This window comes from Hyla sarda, chromosome 4 (genome assembly GCF_029499605.1).
Source record: "Hyla sarda isolate aHylSar1 chromosome 4, aHylSar1.hap1, whole genome shotgun sequence".
In the NCBI taxonomy this organism is placed as follows: Eukaryota; Metazoa; Chordata; class Amphibia; order Anura; family Hylidae; genus Hyla; species Hyla sarda.
In genome coordinates this window covers 411,284,404-411,305,153 of record NC_079192.1, presented here as the reverse complement: position 1 = coordinate 411,305,153, position 20,750 = coordinate 411,284,404, and the positions used below count along the sequence as shown (strand labels likewise).

General features: G+C 41.2%; 1 protein-coding gene across 7 annotated transcripts in view; it reads right to left on the bottom strand.

Moving 5' to 3' along the window:
• AGBL3 (AGBL carboxypeptidase 3) overlaps nt 1–20,750 on the bottom strand; it is a 136,488-nt gene that overhangs the window by 55,692 nt on the left and 60,046 nt on the right. For 6 of the 7 annotated variants that reach the window (XM_056517701.1, XM_056517705.1, XM_056517700.1 and 3 more), the window contains 2 exons: nt 11,703–12,485; nt 1,958–2,108 (listed from right to left, as the gene is read on the bottom strand). In XM_056517701.1, coding sequence (XP_056373676.1) covers nt 1,958–2,108; nt 11,703–12,485 — 934 coding nt within the window. Of the gene's footprint in view, nt 1–1,957; nt 2,109–11,702; nt 12,486–15,716; nt 15,916–20,750 lie in introns of those variants that run through there. The other variant, XM_056517707.1, reaches the window with a different exon arrangement.

The window sequence follows — 20,750 nt, the reverse complement described above, 5'->3', positions numbered from 1 at the left end:
GCATGCCAAAGCATTGTAGGGCGGGGGGTCACACGGGCACTTGTTTTAAGGACATTACATAAAGTTGGATCAGCCTGTAGTGGGGTTTTCCACTGTGATTTTGAGTGTGACTCCATATCCAGACCTCCATGGGTTGATACATTTGATTTCCATTGATAATTTTTGTGTGATTTTGTTGTCCGCACATTCAACTATGTAAAGACGAAAGTATTTCATACAATTAGTTCATTCATTCAGATCTAGGATGTGTTATCTTAGTGTCCCCTTTATTTTATGAAACAATGTATATAATAGCCTAGTATGCGATCGTAGCTGCAGGCTATTAGCTGCGACCCTTGGCTGTTGATTTCAGCCCGGAGCCACGTGGTACAGAGCGAGATTACGTCACAATCCCGCTCTGTAGCTGCTCCCCACTTGCCAGGACGTACTTATACGTCCTGGGGAGGGAAGGGGTTGAAGGGGTATTCAGACTTGTATTATTTCTTCTCCTAAGAAGCTACTTACTTTCTTCCGGAGCCATTACCATAGCACAGAGGTTCTTTTGTTTGGGGTCTGATAGTGCACTGCACACTGCCACTGACTGGCTGTACGGGCAATAAATGCGCCAACCCCAAACACAAGAAAACGCAGTGCAATGGGACCAACTTCAAGAGAACGAAGGGGAGTATGGAGTTGTTTTTAAGTTCGTAAAAATATTTAAAAAAATACCCTTTTAAATAATACAACTTGTCCTCCAAAAGACAAGTCCTTATACATTTGTGTACTCATCCTGCAAAAAACAAGCCCTCATACAGCTATGTATTTGTCCTGCAAAAAACAAGCCCTCATACAGCTATGTATTTGTCCAGAAAAAAAAAAGGCCTCATAATTTTTTTCTCGTCCTACAAAAAAAAAAAAAATCTCCTATGGCTATGTACGGTACTTGTCCTGCAAAAAACAAGCCCTCATGTTTCTATGTAGGCTGAATGGGCAATACATGCGCCAACCAAAACACAAGAAGCACTGTGCAACAGGACCAGCCTTGGGGAGAAGGTGGCAATGGGGAAGGGAGGGGGCAATGACGCAGGGAGAGCATGGAAGGCGAGTATAGGGTATAGTCCTCATAGGCCCTCATATAGCTATGTTGTGCCCTCCAAAAAACAAGCCATCATACGGCTATGTACTTGTCCTCCAAAAAACATGCCTTCATATTTTTATGTACTCGCCCTGCACAAAACAAGCCCTCATGTTGCTCTGTACTTGTCCAGCACAAAACAAGCCCTCATGTGGCTATGTACTTGTCCAGCACAAAACAAGCCCTCATGTGGCTCTATACATGTCCTACATAGAACAAGCCCTCATGTGACTATGTACTTGTCTAGCACAAAACAAGCCCTCATGTGGCTCTATACCCGTCCTACATAGAACAAGCCCTCATGTGGCTATGTACTTGCCTATCACAAAACAAGCCCTCATGTGGCTATGTACTTGTCCTACATAGAACAAGCCCTCATGTGGCTATGTACTTGTCCAGCACAAAACAAGCCCTCATGTGGCTCTGTACCTGTCCTACATAGAACAAGCCCTCATGTGGCTATGTACTTGTCCAGCACAAAACAAGCCCTCATGAAAAAATGACCCTTATAAAGACATATTATAAAAATGAATCGGACAATTCACCTTTCTGCTGTCTAGTGGGGTCATTTTGTTTACATTGAAAAGCTGAAAACCTGTCAAGACATAATACTTCTCACAGCTGAGGTTTTGCTGCGGTTTGATCCAATTTGTACCAATAATCAGTCTAGATTTTAGGCAGAGATAATGCCAGGAACAGTGCCACCCCTGTCCATCTGTTGTACTTGTATGTAAATGTGATTGAGCTGCAGTACCACATGCTACCTGTGGACAAGGAGGGCACTATTGCTGAAAGAAAGCAGCCATGATTTCTAATATTTCAATCAAGCTCTTTTTTGATTACCTTGTCCGGGGAGATCCTGCTGAGCATTAATGGGAAAATGCGCTCGCACAAGTGACTGTCACTGCTTTTACACCCGTACATAAAGACGTTCTGCTTCCTGCTGTGTCCATGCAGGTCACAATACAGCAATATCTCCCGCTCCTCCATCACCCTGCGAGAGCAAAGGAACCAAGTTACAAAATCATCAAACAGCTGAGAGGAGCGCCATCTATGGGCCATCTTGATTCAGAGGGGAGTGCAGATTATTGTATATAGGAGCAGTATTATAGTAGTTATATTCTTGTATATAGGAGGCAGTATTATAGTAGTTATATTCTTGTATATAGGAGCAGTATTATAGTAGTTATATTCTTGTATATAGGAGGCAGTATTATAGTAGTTATATTCTTGTATATAGGAGCAGTATTATAGTAGTTATATTCTTGTATATAGGAAGCAGTATTATAGTAGTTATATTCTTGTATATAGGGGCAGTATTATAGTAGTTATATTCTTGTATATAGGAGAAGTATTATAGTAGTTATATTCTTGTATATAGGAGACAGTATTATAGTAGTTATATTCTTGTATATAGGAGTAGTATTATAGTAGTTATATTCTTGTATATAGGAGCAGTATTATAGTAGTTATATTCTTGTATATAGGAACAGTATTATAGTAGTTATATTCTTGTATATAGGAGCAGTATTATAGTAGTTATATTCTTGTATATAGGAGCAGTATTATAGTAGTTATATTCTTGTATATAGGAGCAGTATTATAGTAGTTATATTCTTGTATATAGGAGCAGTATTATAGTAGTTATATTCTTGTATATATAGGAGCAGTATTATAGTAGTTATATTCTTGTATATAGGAGCAGTATTATAGTAGTTATATTCTTGTATATAGGAGCAGTATTATAGTAGTTATATTCTTGTATATAGGAGCAGTATTATAGTAGTTATATTCTTGTATATAGGAGCAGTATTATAGTAGTTATATTCTTGTATATATAGGAGCAGTATTATAGTAGTTATATTCTTGTATATAGGAGCAGTATTATAGTAGTTATATTCTTGTATATAGGAGCAGTATTATAGTAGTTATATTCTTGTATATAGGAGCAGTATTATAGTAGTTATATTCTTGTACATAGGAGCAGTATTATAGTAGTTATATTCTTGTACATAGGAGCAGCATTATAGTAGTTATATTCTTGTATATAGGAGCAGTATTATAGTAGTTATATTCTTGTATATAGGAGCAGTATTATAGTAGTTATATTCTTGTATATAGGAGCAGTATTATAGTAGTTATATTCTTGTATATAGGAGCAGTATTATAGTAGTTATATTCTTGTATATAGGAGCAGTATTATAGTAGTTATATTCTTGTATACAGGAGCAGTATTATAGTAGTTATATTCTTGTACATAGGAGCAGTATTATAGTAGTTATATTCTTGTATATAGGAGCAGTATTATAGTAGTTATATTCTTGTATATAGGAGCAGTATTATAGTAGTTATATTCTTGTATATAGGAGCAGTATTATAGTAGTTATATTCTTGTATATAGGAGGTAGTATTATAGTAGTTATATTCTTGTATATAGGAGCAGTATTATAGTAGTTATATTCTTGTATATAGGAGCAGTATTATAGTAGTTATATTCTTGTATATAGGAGGCAGTATTATAGTAGTTATATTCTTGTATATAGGAGACAGTATTATAGTAGTTATATTCTTGTATATAGGAGGTAGTATTATAGTAGTTATATTCTTGTATATAGGAGGTAGTATTATAGTAGTTATATTCTTGTATATAGGAGCAGTATTATAGTAGTTATATTCTTGTATATAGGAGCAGTATTATAGTAGTTATATTCTTGTATATAGGAGGCAGTATTATAGTAGTTATATTCTTGTATATAGGAGTAGTATTATAGTAGTTATATTCTTGTATATAGGAACAGTATTATAGTAGTTATATTCTTGTATATAGGAGCAGTATTATAGTAGTTATATTCTTGTATATAGGAGCAGTATTATAGTAGTTATATTCTTGTATATAGGAGCAGTATTACAGTAGTTATATTCTTGTATACTGGAGCAGTATTATAGTAGTTATATTCTTGTATATAGGAGCAGTATTATAGTAGTTATATTCTTGTATATAGAAGCAGTATTATAGTAGTTATATTCTTGTATATAGGAGCAGTATTATAGTGTTATATTCTTGTATATAGGGGGCAGTATTATAGTAGTTACGGTATATTCTTGTATACAGGAGCAGTATTATAGTAGTTATATTCTTGTATATGTATACATGAACGACAGTAATCAGTGACCGCTAGAGGGTGCACAGATACAGTACAGAACACCTAGGAGACATTTTACATAAGAGTATATATATATATATATATATATATATATATATATATATATATATATATAATTATTTTTTTTTCCATTTTGTGTAGACATTATGGGATGAAACAAGCTTTGCCGTGGTAAATGCAGATCTGACTCCAGCATGATTGACAGCGCCAGACGGACCATTAGAAGTAATCAGCTCCACAATGAAAGACTTAGGCCGCTGAAGTGGAAGCTCCGTGCGCAGAGACGGATTCTTTCTGTTATCAGCGGGAATTATTATTATTGGAATAATGATTATTATCTTTTATCTTATGCATAAAGGCTTTGGGAAATAAAAGAATGCGCCTTCCATCGTCTCACATCCCCAGGTGGAAAAAGATAATGACAGCATAGGTGCCCAAGCTGACTGCACACGTTGTGACGCCATATAGTGCACTGAATGACTCAGTAGGCAAAACCAATGGGGTATGTGAGTTTCTCTTAATGGCCCTGGATGACTTTGCTGGTTAAAAAAAAAAAAAAGTACTTATCCAAGTATGTTCAGTTATATCAGTGTTGTTTGGGCACCATATTTAGGATAGTCAGTGCTTCCCAACTGGTTGCAAAACTACAACTCCCAGCATGCCAGGACAGCCTTCGGCTGTCCGGGCATGCTGGGAATTGTAGTTTTGCAACCGCTGGAGGCGCACTGGCTGGGAATTGTAGTTTTGAAACCGCTGGAGGCATACCGGTTAGGAAACACTACTCTATATGATAGTATATTTTAAATGCTATATAAGTCGTATTATCTGGCCTCATGTAGTCTCATTTTAAAGGGGTATTCCAGGAAAAAACTTTTTTTTTTTATATATATGTATATATATATATATATATATATATATATATAGATCAACTGGCTCCAGATAGTTAAACAGATTTGTAAATTACTTCTATTAAAAAATCTTACTCCTTCCAATAATTATCAGCTGCTGAAGTTGAGTTGTTCTTTTCTGTCTGGCAACACTGCTCTCTGCTGACATCTCTGCTTGTCTCGGGAACTGCACAGAGTAGAAGAGGTTTGCTATGGGGATTTGCTTCTACTCTAGACAGTTCCCGAGACAGGTGTCAGCAGAGAGCACTTAGACAGAAAAGAACAACTCCACTTCAGCAGCTCATAAGTACTGAAAGGATTAAGATTTTTTAATAGAAGTCATTTACAAATCTGTTTAACTTTCTGGAGCCAGTTGATCTATATAAAAAAAAGTTTTTTCCTGGATAACCCCTTTAAACCTTACATGGCGCTATTATTTGACCATTATATCACAGTATAATTGTAGCTCTGTATAGCACTATTATTTGGGTCATATATGATATTATCTGAACTCTGTATGGCGGTATTATTTGGATCCTATATGATATTATCTGAACTCTGTATGGCACTATTATTTGGATTCTATATGATATCTGAACTCTGTATGGCACTATTATTTGGATTCTATATGATATCTGAGCTCTGTATGGCGCTATTATTTGGATTCTATATAATATTATCTAAACTCTGTATGGCGGTATTATTTGGTCCTATATGATAATATTATGATAACTCTGTATAGCACTATTATTTGGATCCTATATGATAATATTATCTGAACTCTGTATGGCGCTATTATTTGGACCCTATACGATAATATTATCTGAACTCTGTATGGCGCTATTATTTGGTTCCTATATGATAATATTATCGGAACTCTGTATGGCGCTATTATTTGGGTCCTATATGATAATATTATCGGAACTCTGTATAGCACTATTATTTGGATCCTATATGATATTATCTGAACTCTGTATGGCGCTATTATTTGGGTCCTATATGATAATATTATCGGAACTCTGTATGGCGCTATTATTTGGGTCCTATATGATATTATCTGAACTCTGTATGGCACTATTATTTGGGTCCTATATGATTATATCTGAACTCTGTATAGCACTATTATTTGGGTCCTATATGATAACATTATCTAAACTCTGTATGGCGGTATTATTTGGGTCCTATATGATAACATTATCTAAACTCTGTATGGCGCTATTATTTGGGTCCTATATGATAATATTATCGGAACTCTGTATGGCGCTATTATTTGGGTCCCATATGATAATATTATCGGAACTCTGTATGGCGGTATTATTTGGTTCCTATATGATAACATTATCTGAACTCTGTATGGCGGTATTATTTGGGTCCCATATGATAATATTATCTAATCTCTGTATGGCGGTATTATTTGGCTTTTGTTTGGTAGCCTTAAAATGAGCTCTATATGGCAATAATATTTGGGCTCTATATGACGGTACTATATGAACACAATTATTGGCGATTGTTTGTCGACAGTATTTAGACACTGTAGGGTGACATATTTTGAGCTCTGTATGGCAGTATTATTTGTCCTCTTTGATATTATTTGACAGCATTTTGGCACTGTCTTACCCAAAAGTGCATTGAAGAACCATCCTGGCCAGTGTAGCTGTAAGCCCCACACATACCACAGGGGAGAGTCAGGAGGACTACAAGTCCCATAATAACCAAATAACCATATCTCAAGTCTATCAGTTAGTGCCGGACTGCAAAAAATTACCAGCTACTTCTGACCTACTCAATGTTGTATTATCAATTCTGCATCAATTCCAAAATATTATTGACCTGCATTGTTACTAATTTTTTAAGAACACTTTGTTATCTATAAATCCTAGCTTTTGAGGTATTCTTTTCCAGGGGCCTTGGTATGGATTTCAGCTTCATTTAAGTAGTGGTTTGTAGGACTATGGGGGAGTCTATAGGAAAAGTTGCTGAGTTGCCCATAGCAACCAATCAGATCGCTTCTTTCATTTTTTTTTTTAAAGGCCTCTGAATAATAATAGAAGCGATCTGATTGGTTGCTATGGGTAACTGGGCAACTTTTACTCAGCACAGTTCTTGATGAATCTCCCCCTATATATCTAGATAAAGGGTTGCACCGCTCCTGCTAAGTGACACAACAATCCTCATCATCCAATCACTTCAATCACAACCCTACTTCTGTCATCACAATCCTAACAATTTGACAGCTAGGTATCCACTTCACCCCCGTCTACCATATTGGTATTCTTTGATAGTCCTACGTGGGCTCTACATAACATTATTATTTAAACACTGATTATTTAGACTTTGGTAATCTTACTTGAGTATTTAGGTATTGAATGGCAGTATTTGAGTATTGTATGGTGGTTTTTGGGTATTGTATGGTGGTTTTGGGTATTGCATGGCTGTATTTGGGTATAGTATGGTGGTATTTGGGTATTGTATGGTGGTATTTGGGTATTGCATGGCTGTATTTGGGCAATTGTATGGTGTTATTTGGGTATTGTATGGTGGTATTTTGGTATTGTAAGGAGGATTTTGGCTATTGTGTGGTGGTATTTGGGTATTGTATGGCGACATTTGGTTATTAGATGGCGGTATTTGGGTATTGTATGACAGCATTTGGCTATTGCATGGAGGCATTTGGGTATTGTATGGTGGTATTTGGGTATTGTAAGGAGAATTTTGGCTATTGTGTGGTGGTATTTGGGTATTGTATGGCGACATTTGGCTATTAGATGGCGGTATATGGGTATAGTATGACAGCATTTGGCTATTGCATGGAGGTATTTGGGTATAGTATGGTGGTATTTGGATATTGTATGGTGGTATTTGGATATAGTACAGTGGTATTTGTGCAATGCATGGCGGTATTAGGATATTGTATGGTGGTATTTGGGGTATTGTATGGCGGTATTTGAGTATTTTATGGCAGTTTTGGGTATTGCATGGCGGTATTTGGGTATAGTATGGCGGTATTTGGATATTGTATGGCGGTATTTGGATATTGTATGGTGGTATTTTGGGTATTGTATGGCGGTATTTGAGTATTTTATGGCGGTTTTGGGTATAGTATGGCGGTATTGGGGTATAGTATGGCGGTATTTGGATATTACATGGTGGTATTTGGGTATTGTTTGGTGGTATTTGGATATTACATGGTGGTATTTGGGTATAGTATGGCGGTATTTAGGTATAGTATGGTGGTATTTGGATATTACATAGCGGTATTTGGTTATTGTATGGTGGTATTATTCAAGCACTGCACAATGGCTGTCAATCCAGCCCTGTGGACAGAGTTGCTGTGATGGGAATAAGAAAACCCTGCTGTAGTATAAGTACATCTCTGTGTATTACTGGGGTTTTACAGTCCTGCTCAGTAACATATAACATTTTTCTGCTTGGGTGATATGTACAGTGGGCATCAAAAGTTTGGGCACCACAGGTAAATTTTGTATTAATGTGCATAAAGAAGCCAAGGAAAGATGGAAAAATCTCCAAAAGGCATCAAATTACAGATTATACATTCTTATGTGTCAACAAAAGTTGGATTTTATTTCCATCATTTACACTTTCAAAATAGCAGAAAACATAAAAATGGCGTCTGCAAAAGTTTGGGCACCCTGCAGAATTTATAGCATGCACTGCCCCCTTTGCAAAGCTGAGACCTGCCAGTGTCATGGATTGTTCTCAATCATCATCTGGGAAGACCAGGTGATGTCAATCTCAAAGGTTTTAAATGCCCAGACTCATCTTACCTTGCCCCAACAATCAGCACCATGGGTTCTTCTAAGCAGTTGTCTAGAAATCTGAAACTGAAAATAGTTGACGCTCACAAAGCTGGAGAAGGCTATAAGAAGATAGCAAAACGTTTTCAGATGTCAATATCCTCTGTTCGGAATGTAATTAAGAAATGGCAGTCATCAGGAACAGTGAAAGTTAAAGTAAGATCTGGAAGATCAAGAAAAATATCAGACAGAACAGCTCGCAGGATTGTGAGAAAAACAATTCAAAACCCACGTTTGACTACACAATCCCTCCGGAAAGATCTGGCAGACACTGGAGTTGTGGTACACTATTCCACTACAAAGAGATACTTGTACAAATATGGTTTTCATGGAAGAGTCATCAGAAGAAAACTTCTTCTACATCCTCACCACAAAAATCAGCATTTGAACTTTGCAAATGAACATATAGACAAGCCTGATGCATTTTGGAAACAAGTTCTGTGGACCGATGAGGTTAAAATTTAACTTTTGGTACGTTTGGAGAAGAAGGGGAACAGAATTTAATGAAAAGAACCTCTGTCCAACTGTTAAGCATGGGCGTGGATCAATCATGCATTGGGGTTGTATTGCAGCAAGTGGCACAGGGAACATCTCACGAGTAGAAGGAAAAATGGATTCAATAAAATTTCAGCTAATTTTGGATGCTAACTTGATGCCATCTGTGAAAAAGCTGAAGTTAAAGAGAGGATGGCTTCTACAAATGGATAATGATCCTAAACACACCTCGAAATCCACGGGGGATTACATCAAGAGGCGTAAACTGAAGGTTTTGCCATGGCCTTCACAATCTCCTGACCTCAACATAATTGAAAATCTATGGATAGACCTTAAAAGAGCAGTGCGTGACAGACAGCCCAAAAATTTCAAAGAACTGGAAGACTTTTGTAAGGAAGAATGGGCAAAGATACCTCAAACAAGAATTGAAAGACTCTTGGCTGGCTACAAAAAGTGTTTACAAGCTGTGATACCTGCCAAAGGGGGCAGTACAAGATATTAACTCTGCAGGGTGCCCAAACTTTTGCAGACGCCATGGAAATAAAATCTAACTTTTGTTGACATATTATAAGAATGTCTAATCTGTAATTTGATGCCTTTTGGAGATTTTTCCATCTTTCCTTGGCTTCTTTATACACATTAATACAAAATTTTACCCAAACTTTTGATCCACACTGTACTGCGGCTGCCAGGATGTGGAATAACCAAGATATTTGACCGGTGTCTAATAGCCTGTCCATGAAGCTTATAATATTCAGCTATAGATTATTATAGATTACTCTGGAAAGAGATGCTGAAGATAGCACCCAGCTTTCTACAGACTCTAAATGGCATATATCTCTGTATTGTCCTATAGAAATACTATTCCTGACCCGCTCGTCCACCATTCAGATTATGTAGTCTTCACTGCAGTTCTGGTTCTAACTAGAACTGTTCTTTTATAGTCTTGGAGCACAATACAAGTCATGTCCGAAAGAGGCAATCCCGGTACAGTATATAGACCGTACATTAATGTCCGCACCCCGGACACGATAAGTGCGCCAAATAAACTGCGAGGGACAGGAGAACTCTGTGTGTACAGCAAAGGATATCCCAAGAATTATCATATCACAGGAAGAGAAGATACTGGAAAAGTGATGAGATAGATATGAGATAGATAGATAGATATGAGATAGATAGATATGAGATAGATAGATAGATATGAGATAGATATGAGATAGATAGATATGAGATAGATAGATATGAGATAGATAGATAGATATGAGATAGATAGATAGATAGATAGATAGATATGAGATAGATAGATATGAGATAGATAGATAGATAGATATGAGATAGATAGATATGAGATAGATAGATATGAGATAGATAGATATGAGAGAGATAGATAGATATGAGATAGATAGATAGATATATATGAGATAGATAGATAGATATGAGATAGATAGATAGATATGAGAGAGATAGATATATATGAGATAGATAGATATGAGATAGATAGATAGATATGAGATAGATAGATAGATATGAAATAGATAAATATGAGATAGATAGATAGATATGAGATAGATAGATAGATATGAGATAGATAGATATGAGATAGATAGATATGAGATAGATAGATATGAGATAGATAGATATGAGATAGATAGATAGATAGATATGAGATAGATAGATATGAGATAGATAGATATGAGATAGATAGATATGAGATAGATAGATAGATATGAGATAGATAGATAGATATGAGATAGATAGATAGATATGAGATAGATATGAGATAAATAGATAGATATGAGATAGATAGATATGAGATAGATAGATAGATATGAGATAGATAGATATGAGATAAATAGATAGATATGAGATAGATAGATATGAGATAGATAGATAGATATGAGATAGATAGATAGATATGAGATAGATAGATATGAGGTAGATAGATAGATATGAGATAGATAGATATGAGATAGATAGATAGATAGATATGAGATAGATAGATATGAGATAGATAGATATGAGATAGATAGATATGAGATAGATAGATAGATATGAGATAGATAGATATGAGGTAGATAGATAGATAGATATGAGGTAGATAGATATGAGATAGATAGATATGAGGTAGATAGATAGATAGATATGAGATAGATAGATATGAGGTAGATAGATAGATAGATATGAGGTAGATAGATAATAGATGGATAACATATACCCCCGCTCTCACCGTTTGATCATGTTCCGGGTGAACCATGTTGATGGGAATGAATCCTTCAGTCTGGACTTATAGTTACGATTCAGATCTCGCCCGGATAGAGAGCAGCGATAGTTCCCCACAATCACCCCGTCCGGGTTTAACATGGGCACCACCTTGAAGACGAAGGTGTCTCTCAGCAGCCGGGCATCGCTCCTGGAGCTCAGGATGTAGTCTAAGAAACCCTTCATCATCCAGGAGCTGTTGGACTCTCCCGGGTGGACCCTGGCGGTCAGGATAATGGCTTTCTTCTTCTTGGGGTCTTTGGTGGCTGCAGTGGGGTTGGTGATGGTCAATACGTACACAATGTTACCGGCCAAGGAATGGCAGAGGACCCGGATCTTACAATACCTGGACCGCTCTGGGTCGTTGGCGATCCGGGCCAAGTAATCTTGGAGGTTGGAGTATGTATATGGGTAACAGTGGGCAAAGTAGCAGGTGTCTCCACTGTGGGGGAAGGTGAAGGTCCAGGACAGGGAGTAGTGGGTTTGTCCTCCTCTGCCGGAGCCGTTCCGGTAATACTTGATCTCATCCCCGATCCTCCTCCAACCAACCTGCTGGCTGTCGGCATCGATCTCGGAGTACATGAGGGGGCGCATGCCCTGGTTGTAGAGACTTGTGGGCTTCATGAAGTTGGTGATGGTGAATCGGTAAGGAACGCCGGCCCGCGTGTTCTTCACCCGGAAATAATACCACTGTGTGTGCCGGTCGGTGTACAGGTCCGTGCGGAGGGTCAGCTGGTAGTCGTAGTCACCGCTGTAAGAAGACATAAGATTGATAAGGTCAAGGGTCACTGGGTGGGATTGTTAACCTCTTAAAGGGGTACTCTGCTGCTCGGCGTTCGAAACATAATGTTGCGAACGCTTAGATCCAGCGCCGGGGACTCGTGACTACACAGCCCTGCCCCCTTTTGCCGTCACTCCCCGCATCCTCAATGCAAGTCTATGGGAGGGGGCGTGGCGGCAGCCACGTCCCCTCCTGTAGACTTGCATTGAGGATGCGGGGAGTGACGGCAAAAGGGGGCATGGCCATGACGTCACGAGTCGCCAGCTTGTAATATACGCTTAGATCCAGCACGGGGGACTCATGACCTCACAGCCCTGCCCCCTTTTGCCGCCATGCCCCCTCCCATAGACTTGCATTGAGGATGCGGGGAGTGACGGCAAAAGGGGGCAGGGCCGTAATGTCACGAGTCCCCAGCACCAGCTCGTGATATACGCTTAGATCTGGCACCGGGGACTCGTGACGTCACGGCCCTGCCCTGTTTTGCCACCACACCCCCTCCCATAGACTTGCATTGAGGATGCGGGGAGTGACGGCAAAAGGGGGCAGGGCCATGACGTTACGAATCGCCAGCACGTGATGTACGCTTAGCTCCGGGGACTCATGACCTCACAGCCCTGCCCGCTTTTTCCGCCACGCCCCCTCCCATAGACTTGCATTGAGAATGCGGGGAGTGACGGCAAAAGGGGGCAGGGCCGTAACGTTACGAGTCCCCGGCATCGGCTCGTGATGTATGCTTAGATCCGGCGCTGGGGACTTGTGACGTCACGGCCCTGCCCCCTATTCCCACCAGGCCCCCTCCCATAGACTTGCATTGAAGGGGCGGGGCACTGGCTCTAAGCGGCAGCAGAGTACCCCTTTAAAGGTCTTGCCTAGTTTAGAAAACCCATTTTCATCTACCCGATTGGGGTAATCCTCTTCTCTCTGCCAGAGTGAAGAGAAGCTACAAGGAGCGCCCCCTCTCTCTGGAGGACCAGTCCTGCATTACGCAGATTAAGTAATTGATTTGAATGGCAATGCTGTAATGCTTTATTTCCAATTGATTTGAATGGCAATGCTGTAATGCTTTATTTCCCCTGTGGTGGCGCTGTAGGGAAATTCAACACATACTACCAAGTTTCTTCACTGATTAGAACTGATCGCTGGGGATCTCAGCAGTGGGACACTGTATGATCAATGTATTGGCAATGGATTATTCTAAATTGGGGGGCTGTCCGAAGTGGAGAGCCCCTTTAATATATGAGGTGATACCTAAGAACATGTTTCTTACAAGTATGTGGTAGGTGGGGCTTGACTGGTCAGTAGTGTTGATTTTTGGCAGGACTGGCTTAACATGTCACATGATTTTGGAGGTCTTATTCCTGTACTTCCTAGTTGAGCTGTTCCTCAATAATTCCCAAAATGCATTGCTTTTCCTCATCTCTTTATCACAGTCCTGACATCATGCCTATCCCCCTCCCACCGCACTTCTGCCAGTTCCCTGCCCCCAGGAGCTGTTGCAGAACATCTAATTTCCCAACAGACTATCACAGCATCTACTGTATTCATTCCCTGTCTGCTCCTTTACCTTTGGCATTGTTCAGCACAAGGCAGCATTCTATAACCAAACCTCATTCTTCCTTACATGTCCCAGTAAATATATATATGTATATGAAAAGGAGATGGTGATGTAGCTGTAAGGGCTGGTTACAGGTGGTGACATCACTAAGGGGGTGGGGCTGAAGCTCAAAGACAAGATCCAGCCACGTCTCCAGCAGAGAATGATGCATCATCTCAGGAGAGAGGGAGGAGTCGTGGGCTGGAGATAGCACAACACTGACAATGAGAGGACTACACAACTTCCTGTCAGGAAAGGGGAAGGAGCTGGGGAGCTGCTGAGACAACACACTGACAATGAGAAAACTACACAACTTCCTGTCAGAAGCGAGGGAGAAGCCGGAGAGCTGCTGAGATAACACCATACTGACACTGAGAGGACTACACAACTTCATGTGAGTAAAGAGGGAGGAGCTTGGGAACTGCTGAGACAACAACAACACACTGCCAACGAGAGGACTACACCACTTTCTATCTGGAAAGAGAGAGAAGACAGGGAGATGCTGAGACAACAACACACTTCCAATGAGAGGACTACACAACTTCCTGTCAGGTTAAATCAAGCTAAACCATGCTGAGGGCAGTTCAATTAGTGATAACCCTACATTAGAAAGTGATATGTTTTGCGGTGAGTTGTAGTTAAATACAATTTCCTGATACCGGAAAACCCCTTTAAGTTTAGCTGTTGCAAAACTACAACTCCCAGCATGCCCCGACTCAATACCTGTTATCCAGTGAGCCATTATAGGGGAAGACTTACTGCCTAGAACTTCATCAACCTGTGGCTTTACAGCTGTTGTGGCACTACAAAGCCCAGCAATTACTGCTCAGAACAGAGGCATCACGCCAAGGCTCTCTGGCTGCTGCAAAACTACAAAGCCCAGCACAGGGCCGACTCTGCCTATAGGCAAAATAGGTAGCTGGCATCCAATCCACCCGCTCACAGCCAGCACCACTCCCCCCGACGCCCCCCAGCGTTTGTTACAGTGTGTCACCCCAGTAGTAAGGAGATTACATGAGGAGGAGGTTTGTTACAGTGTGTTACCCCAGTAGTAAGGAGATTACATAAGGAGATTTGTTACAGTGTGTCACCCCATTAGTAAGATGATTACATGAGGAGGTTTGTTACAGTGTGTCACCCCAGTAGTAAGGTGATTACATGAGGAGAGGGTTTGTTACAGTGTGTCACCTCAGTAGTAAGGAGATTACATGAGGAGGAGGTTTGTTACCGTGTGTCACCTCAGTAGTAAGGAGATTACATGAGGAGGAGGTTTGTTACAGTGTGTCACTCCAGAAGTAAAGGGGGCATGTTAAAGGGTGGGGTCAAATGGGGCGCATAAGGTGGCAAAAATACTTGCACCAGTCCTGGCCCAGCATGCCTTAACTCAGTGTTTTTCAAACAGTGTGCCTCCAGCAGTTGCAAAACTGAAAATCCCAGCCTGCCCGGACAACCTTTGGCAACAGCTGGAGGCACACTGTTTGGAAAACACTGAATGCATGTTTAACCATTTAGCTGCCATTAAAGGCTGTCAGGGCATGCTGGGAGTGGTAGTTTTGCACTAAGTGCAGCCCCCGGGGGTCTACACCTTCATGCTTTTATCCCGATACCTGTCTCCGAGTTTCCGTTCGCCCGCAGCGCCATATAATGTAGACGGAGTGCAGTAAACACAATATGGATATCCTGAAACGCTTGCGTTCCCACCGACACGCGCAAAGTCCTGTCAGCTTCCAGAGTGAAGGCTGTGAGTTATACCATTATTATGCACAGCTTCTAAGTGAATTTATGGCAATTTATTCTATAAAAAAGCAGACAGCAACTCAACCGGCCCGGGAAAAAAAAAGCTTTCCCGCTGAGAAAATAAAAATGCTAATGTGGGTAATAGATTTTTGAAATGGACCCGACTAGCTCGGATACATGTGCATGGAGTTTACAGCCGTCAGTAGCTGCAAAAAAATAAAAAAAATAAAAAAATCCCTCCAGCAATTGGCTTGGTACAGTTCTGTATTCAGGACAAAGACAACCTCGGCGATCCTGCATTCCGAACCCCAGGACGCGCCTCGTTGCAGCGGACTGCCATTGGTCTGAAGTATTTATAAAAAAAAAAAAAAAAAAAAGTTTTCATGTTGCAGTTCTGCCACCGACCACTGGGTGGCGCTGCAGCACACTGAATTTTTGTATTCCTTTTTTTTTCATATTCTCCATTTATTTCCATTCTTTTCAATAATCAGCCTGCCAAAAGATATACAAAGACTAATACGTTACGGGAGAAAACAATCGCTCGCTCGCTGAACTTTCACTATACCATTTCGTAAAAAGAAAAAAAAAGAAAAAACACAATATTTTAGTAAATCAGTGCGGAGGAGGCTTAAAGCGGAGAAGGAAGATAACACAGGATCCACCATTGAGAATTGCTGATGGAGACAGTTCAGCTATTTCTTCCCCTTCTTGCACCATGAATTCTACAGAGCATGCCCACAACACTCTCCCATAGCAGTCCATAGGTAGAGGAGACAGAGCATGCTCACAACACTCTCCCATAGCAGTCCATAGGTAGAGGAGACAGAGCATGCCCACAACACTCTCCTATAGAAATGCATCAGTCATTTAGACTCTACATCTATTATAAAGCTGGAGGCAGATAACACAGGATCCACCATTGATAATAGCTGATGGAGAGTGTTCAGCTATTCCTTCGCCTCCTTATAAAATGAATTCTACATGAGACAGAGCATGCTCACTACACTCTCCCATAGAGATGCATCAGTCATTTATACTCTCTCTCTCTATTATAAAGCTGGAGACAGATAACAGGATCCACCACTGGTAATTACTGATGGAGACAGTTCAGCTATTTCTATGTCTCCTTGCATAACGAATTCTACCCAAGACAGAGCATGCTCACTACACTCTCCCATAGAAGTATATGGGTCGTTTTTTTGTTTTTTTTAAAACTTTGTGCCTATAATGAAAAGTAACCCCTCCATTATAAAGCTGGAGGCAGATAACCCAATGAACAATGGTGGATCCTGTGTTATCTGCCTCTACCTATGGACTGCTATGGGAGAGTGTTGTGAGCATGCTCTATCTCCTCTACCTATGGACTGCTATGGGAGAGTGTTGTGAGCATGCTCTGTCTCCTCTACCTATGGACTGCTATGGGAGAGTGTTGTGAGCATGCTCTGTCACGTGTTGAATTCAAGCTGAATTATAATTAACAATGGTGGATCCTGTAATTCAGCTTGAATTCAACACGCGACAGAGCATGCTCACAACACTCTTCCATAGCAGTCCATAGGTAGAGGAGACAGAGCATGCTCACAACACTCTCCCATAGCAGTCTATAGGTAGAGGAGACAGAGCATGCTCACAACACTCTCCCATAGCAGTCCATAGGTAGAGGAGACAGGGCATGCTCACAACACTCTCCCATAGCAGTCCATAGGTAGAGGAGACAGGGCATGCTCACAACACTCTCCCATAGCAGTCCATAGGTAGAGGAGACAGGGCATGCTCACAACACTCTCCCATAGAGATGCATCAGTCATTTATACTCTCTCTCTCTATTATAAAGCTGGAGACAGATAACAGGATCCACCACTGGTAATTACTGATGGAGACAGTTCAGCTATTTCTATGTCTCCTTGCATAACGAATTCTACCCAAGACAGAGCATGCTCACTACACTCTCCCATAGAAGTATATGGGTCGTTTTTTTGTTTTTTTTAAAACTTTGTGCCTATAATGAAAAGTAACCCCTCCATTATAAAGCTGGAGGCAGATAACCCAATGAACAATGGTGGATCCTGTGTTATCTGCCTCTACCTATGGACTGCTATGGGAGAGTGTTGTGAGCATGCTCTGTCTCCTCTACCTATGGACTGCTATGGGAGAGTGTTGTGAGCATGCTCTGTCACGTGTTGAATTCAAGCTGAATTATAATTAACAATGGTGGATCCTGTAATTCAGCTTGAATTCAACACGCGACAGAGCATGCTCACAACACTCTCCCATAGCAGTCCATAGGTAGAGGAGACAGAGCATGCTCACAACACTCTTCCATAGCAGTCCATAGGTAGAGGAGACAGAGCATGCTCACAACACTCTCCCATAGCAGTCCATAGGTAGAGGAGACAGGGCATGCTCACAACACTCTCCCATAGCAGTCCATAGGTAGAGGAGACAGGGCATGCTCACAACACTCTCCCATAGCAGTCCATAGGTAGAGGAGACAGGGCATGCTCACAACACTCTCCCATAGCAGTCCATAGGTAGAGGAGACAGAGCATGCTCACAACACTCTCCTATAGCAGTCTATAGGTAGAGGAGACAGAGCATGCTCACAACACTCTCCCATAGCAGTCCATAGGTAGAGGAGACAGAGCATGCTCACAACACTCTCCCATAGCAGTCCATAGGTAGAGGAGACAGAGCATGCTCACAACACTCTCCCATAGCAGTCCATAGGTAGAGGAGACAGAGCATGCTCACAACACTCTCCCGTAGCAGTCCATAGGTAGAGGCAGATAACACAAGATTCACTCCAGCTTTTCCTTCTTGCACAGTTTTTTCTACATGAGACAGAGCATGCTCACAACACTCTCCCATAGCAGTCCATAGGTAGAGGAGACAGAGCATGCTCACAACACTCTCCCATAGCAGTCCATAGGTAGAGGAGACAGAGCATGCTCACAACACTCTTCCATAGCAGTCCATAGGTAGAGGAGACAGAGCATGCTCACAACACTCTCCCATAGCAGTCTATAGGTAGAGGAGACAGAGCATGCTCACAACACTCTCCCATAGCAGTCCATAGGTAGAGGAGACAGGGCATGCTCACAACACTCTCCCATAGCAGTCCATAGGTAGAGGAGACAGGGCATGCTCACAACACTCTCCCATAGCAGTCCATAGGTAGAGGAGACAGGGCATGCTCACAACACTCTCCCATAGCAGTCCATAGGTAGAGGAGACAGAGCATGCTCACAACACTCTCCCGTAGCAGTCCATAGGTAGAGGCAGATAACACAAGATTCACTCCAGCTTTTCCTTCTTGCACAGTTTTTTCTACATGAGACAGAGCATGCTCACAACACTCTCCCATAGCAGTCCATAGGTAGAGGAGACAGAGCATGCTCACAACACTCTCCCATAGCAGTCCATAGGTAGAGGAGACAGAGCATGCTCACAACACTCTCCCATAGCAGTTCATAGGTAGAGGAGACAGAGCATGCTCACAACACTCTCCCATAGCAGTCCATAGGTAGAGGAGACAGAGCATGCTCACAACACTCTCCCATAGCAGTCCATAGGTAGAGGAGACAGAGCATGCTCACAACACTCTCCCATAGCAGTCCATAGGTAGAGGAGACAGAGCATGCTCACAACACTCTCCCATAGCAGTCCATAGGTAGAGGAGACAGAGCATGCTCACAACACTCTCCCATAGCAGTCCATAGGTAGAGGAGACAGAGCATGCTCACAACACTCTCCCATAGCAGTCCATAGGTAGAGGAGACAGAGCATGCTCACAACACTCTCCCATAGCAGTCCATAGGTAGAGGAGACAGAGCATGCTCACAACACTCTCCCATAGCAGTCCATAGGTAGAGGAGACAGAGCATGCTCACAACACTCTCCCATAGCAGTCCATAGGTAGAGGAGACAGAGCATGCTCACAACACTCTCCCATAGCAGTCCATAGGTAGAGGAGACAGAGCATGCTCACAACACTCTCCCATAGCAGTCCATAGGTAGAGGAGACAGAGCATGCTCACAACACTCTCCCATAGCAGTCCATAGGTAGAGGAGACAGAGCATGCTCACAACACTCTCCCATAGCAGTCCATAGGTAGAGGAGACAGAGCATGCTCACAACACTCTCCCATAGCAGTCCATAGGTAGAGGAGACAGAGCATGCTCACAACACTCTCCCATAGCAGTCCATAGGTAGAGGAGACAGAGCATGCTCACAACACTCTCCCATAGCAGTCCATAGGTAGAGGAGACAGAGCATGCTCACAACACTCTCCCATAGGTATGTTTATTTGACTTTGTGGCTATAATGCAAAGTAACCTCAGTTTTAAAGGCAGATAACACAAGATATCCCTTGATAATTTCAAGACAGTTCAGCTTCTCCTTCTCCTCCTTGCACAATCAAATTCTACACAAGACGAAGCATGCTCACAACACTCTACGATAGAAATACATCGGTCCTTTTCTGACTGCGCCTATAATGAAAATAAACACCTCTACTATACAGCTGGAGGCAGATAACACAGGATCATGCCATTGTTGTAGATAGATACAGTTCAGCTCCTCCTTTCCCTGTATAAAACAGAGCATGCTCACTAAACTCTCCCACAGAAGTCCATACATTATTTTCTGACTATAATGAAAAATAACACACCTCTACTATAAAACGTGATCGGCAATTGTTTATCGTAGAGTGAGACAGTGCAGCTCGACTTCAACACGAGACAGAGCATGCTTACAACACTCTACCATTGTCATTTTTTTAAAACTTTGTGGCTATAATGAAAAGTAACACCTCTGTTATAAAGCTGGAGGTAGATAACACAGGATCCACCACTGGTAATTGCTGATGGAGGCATTTCAGCTATTTCTATGTCTCCTTGCATAA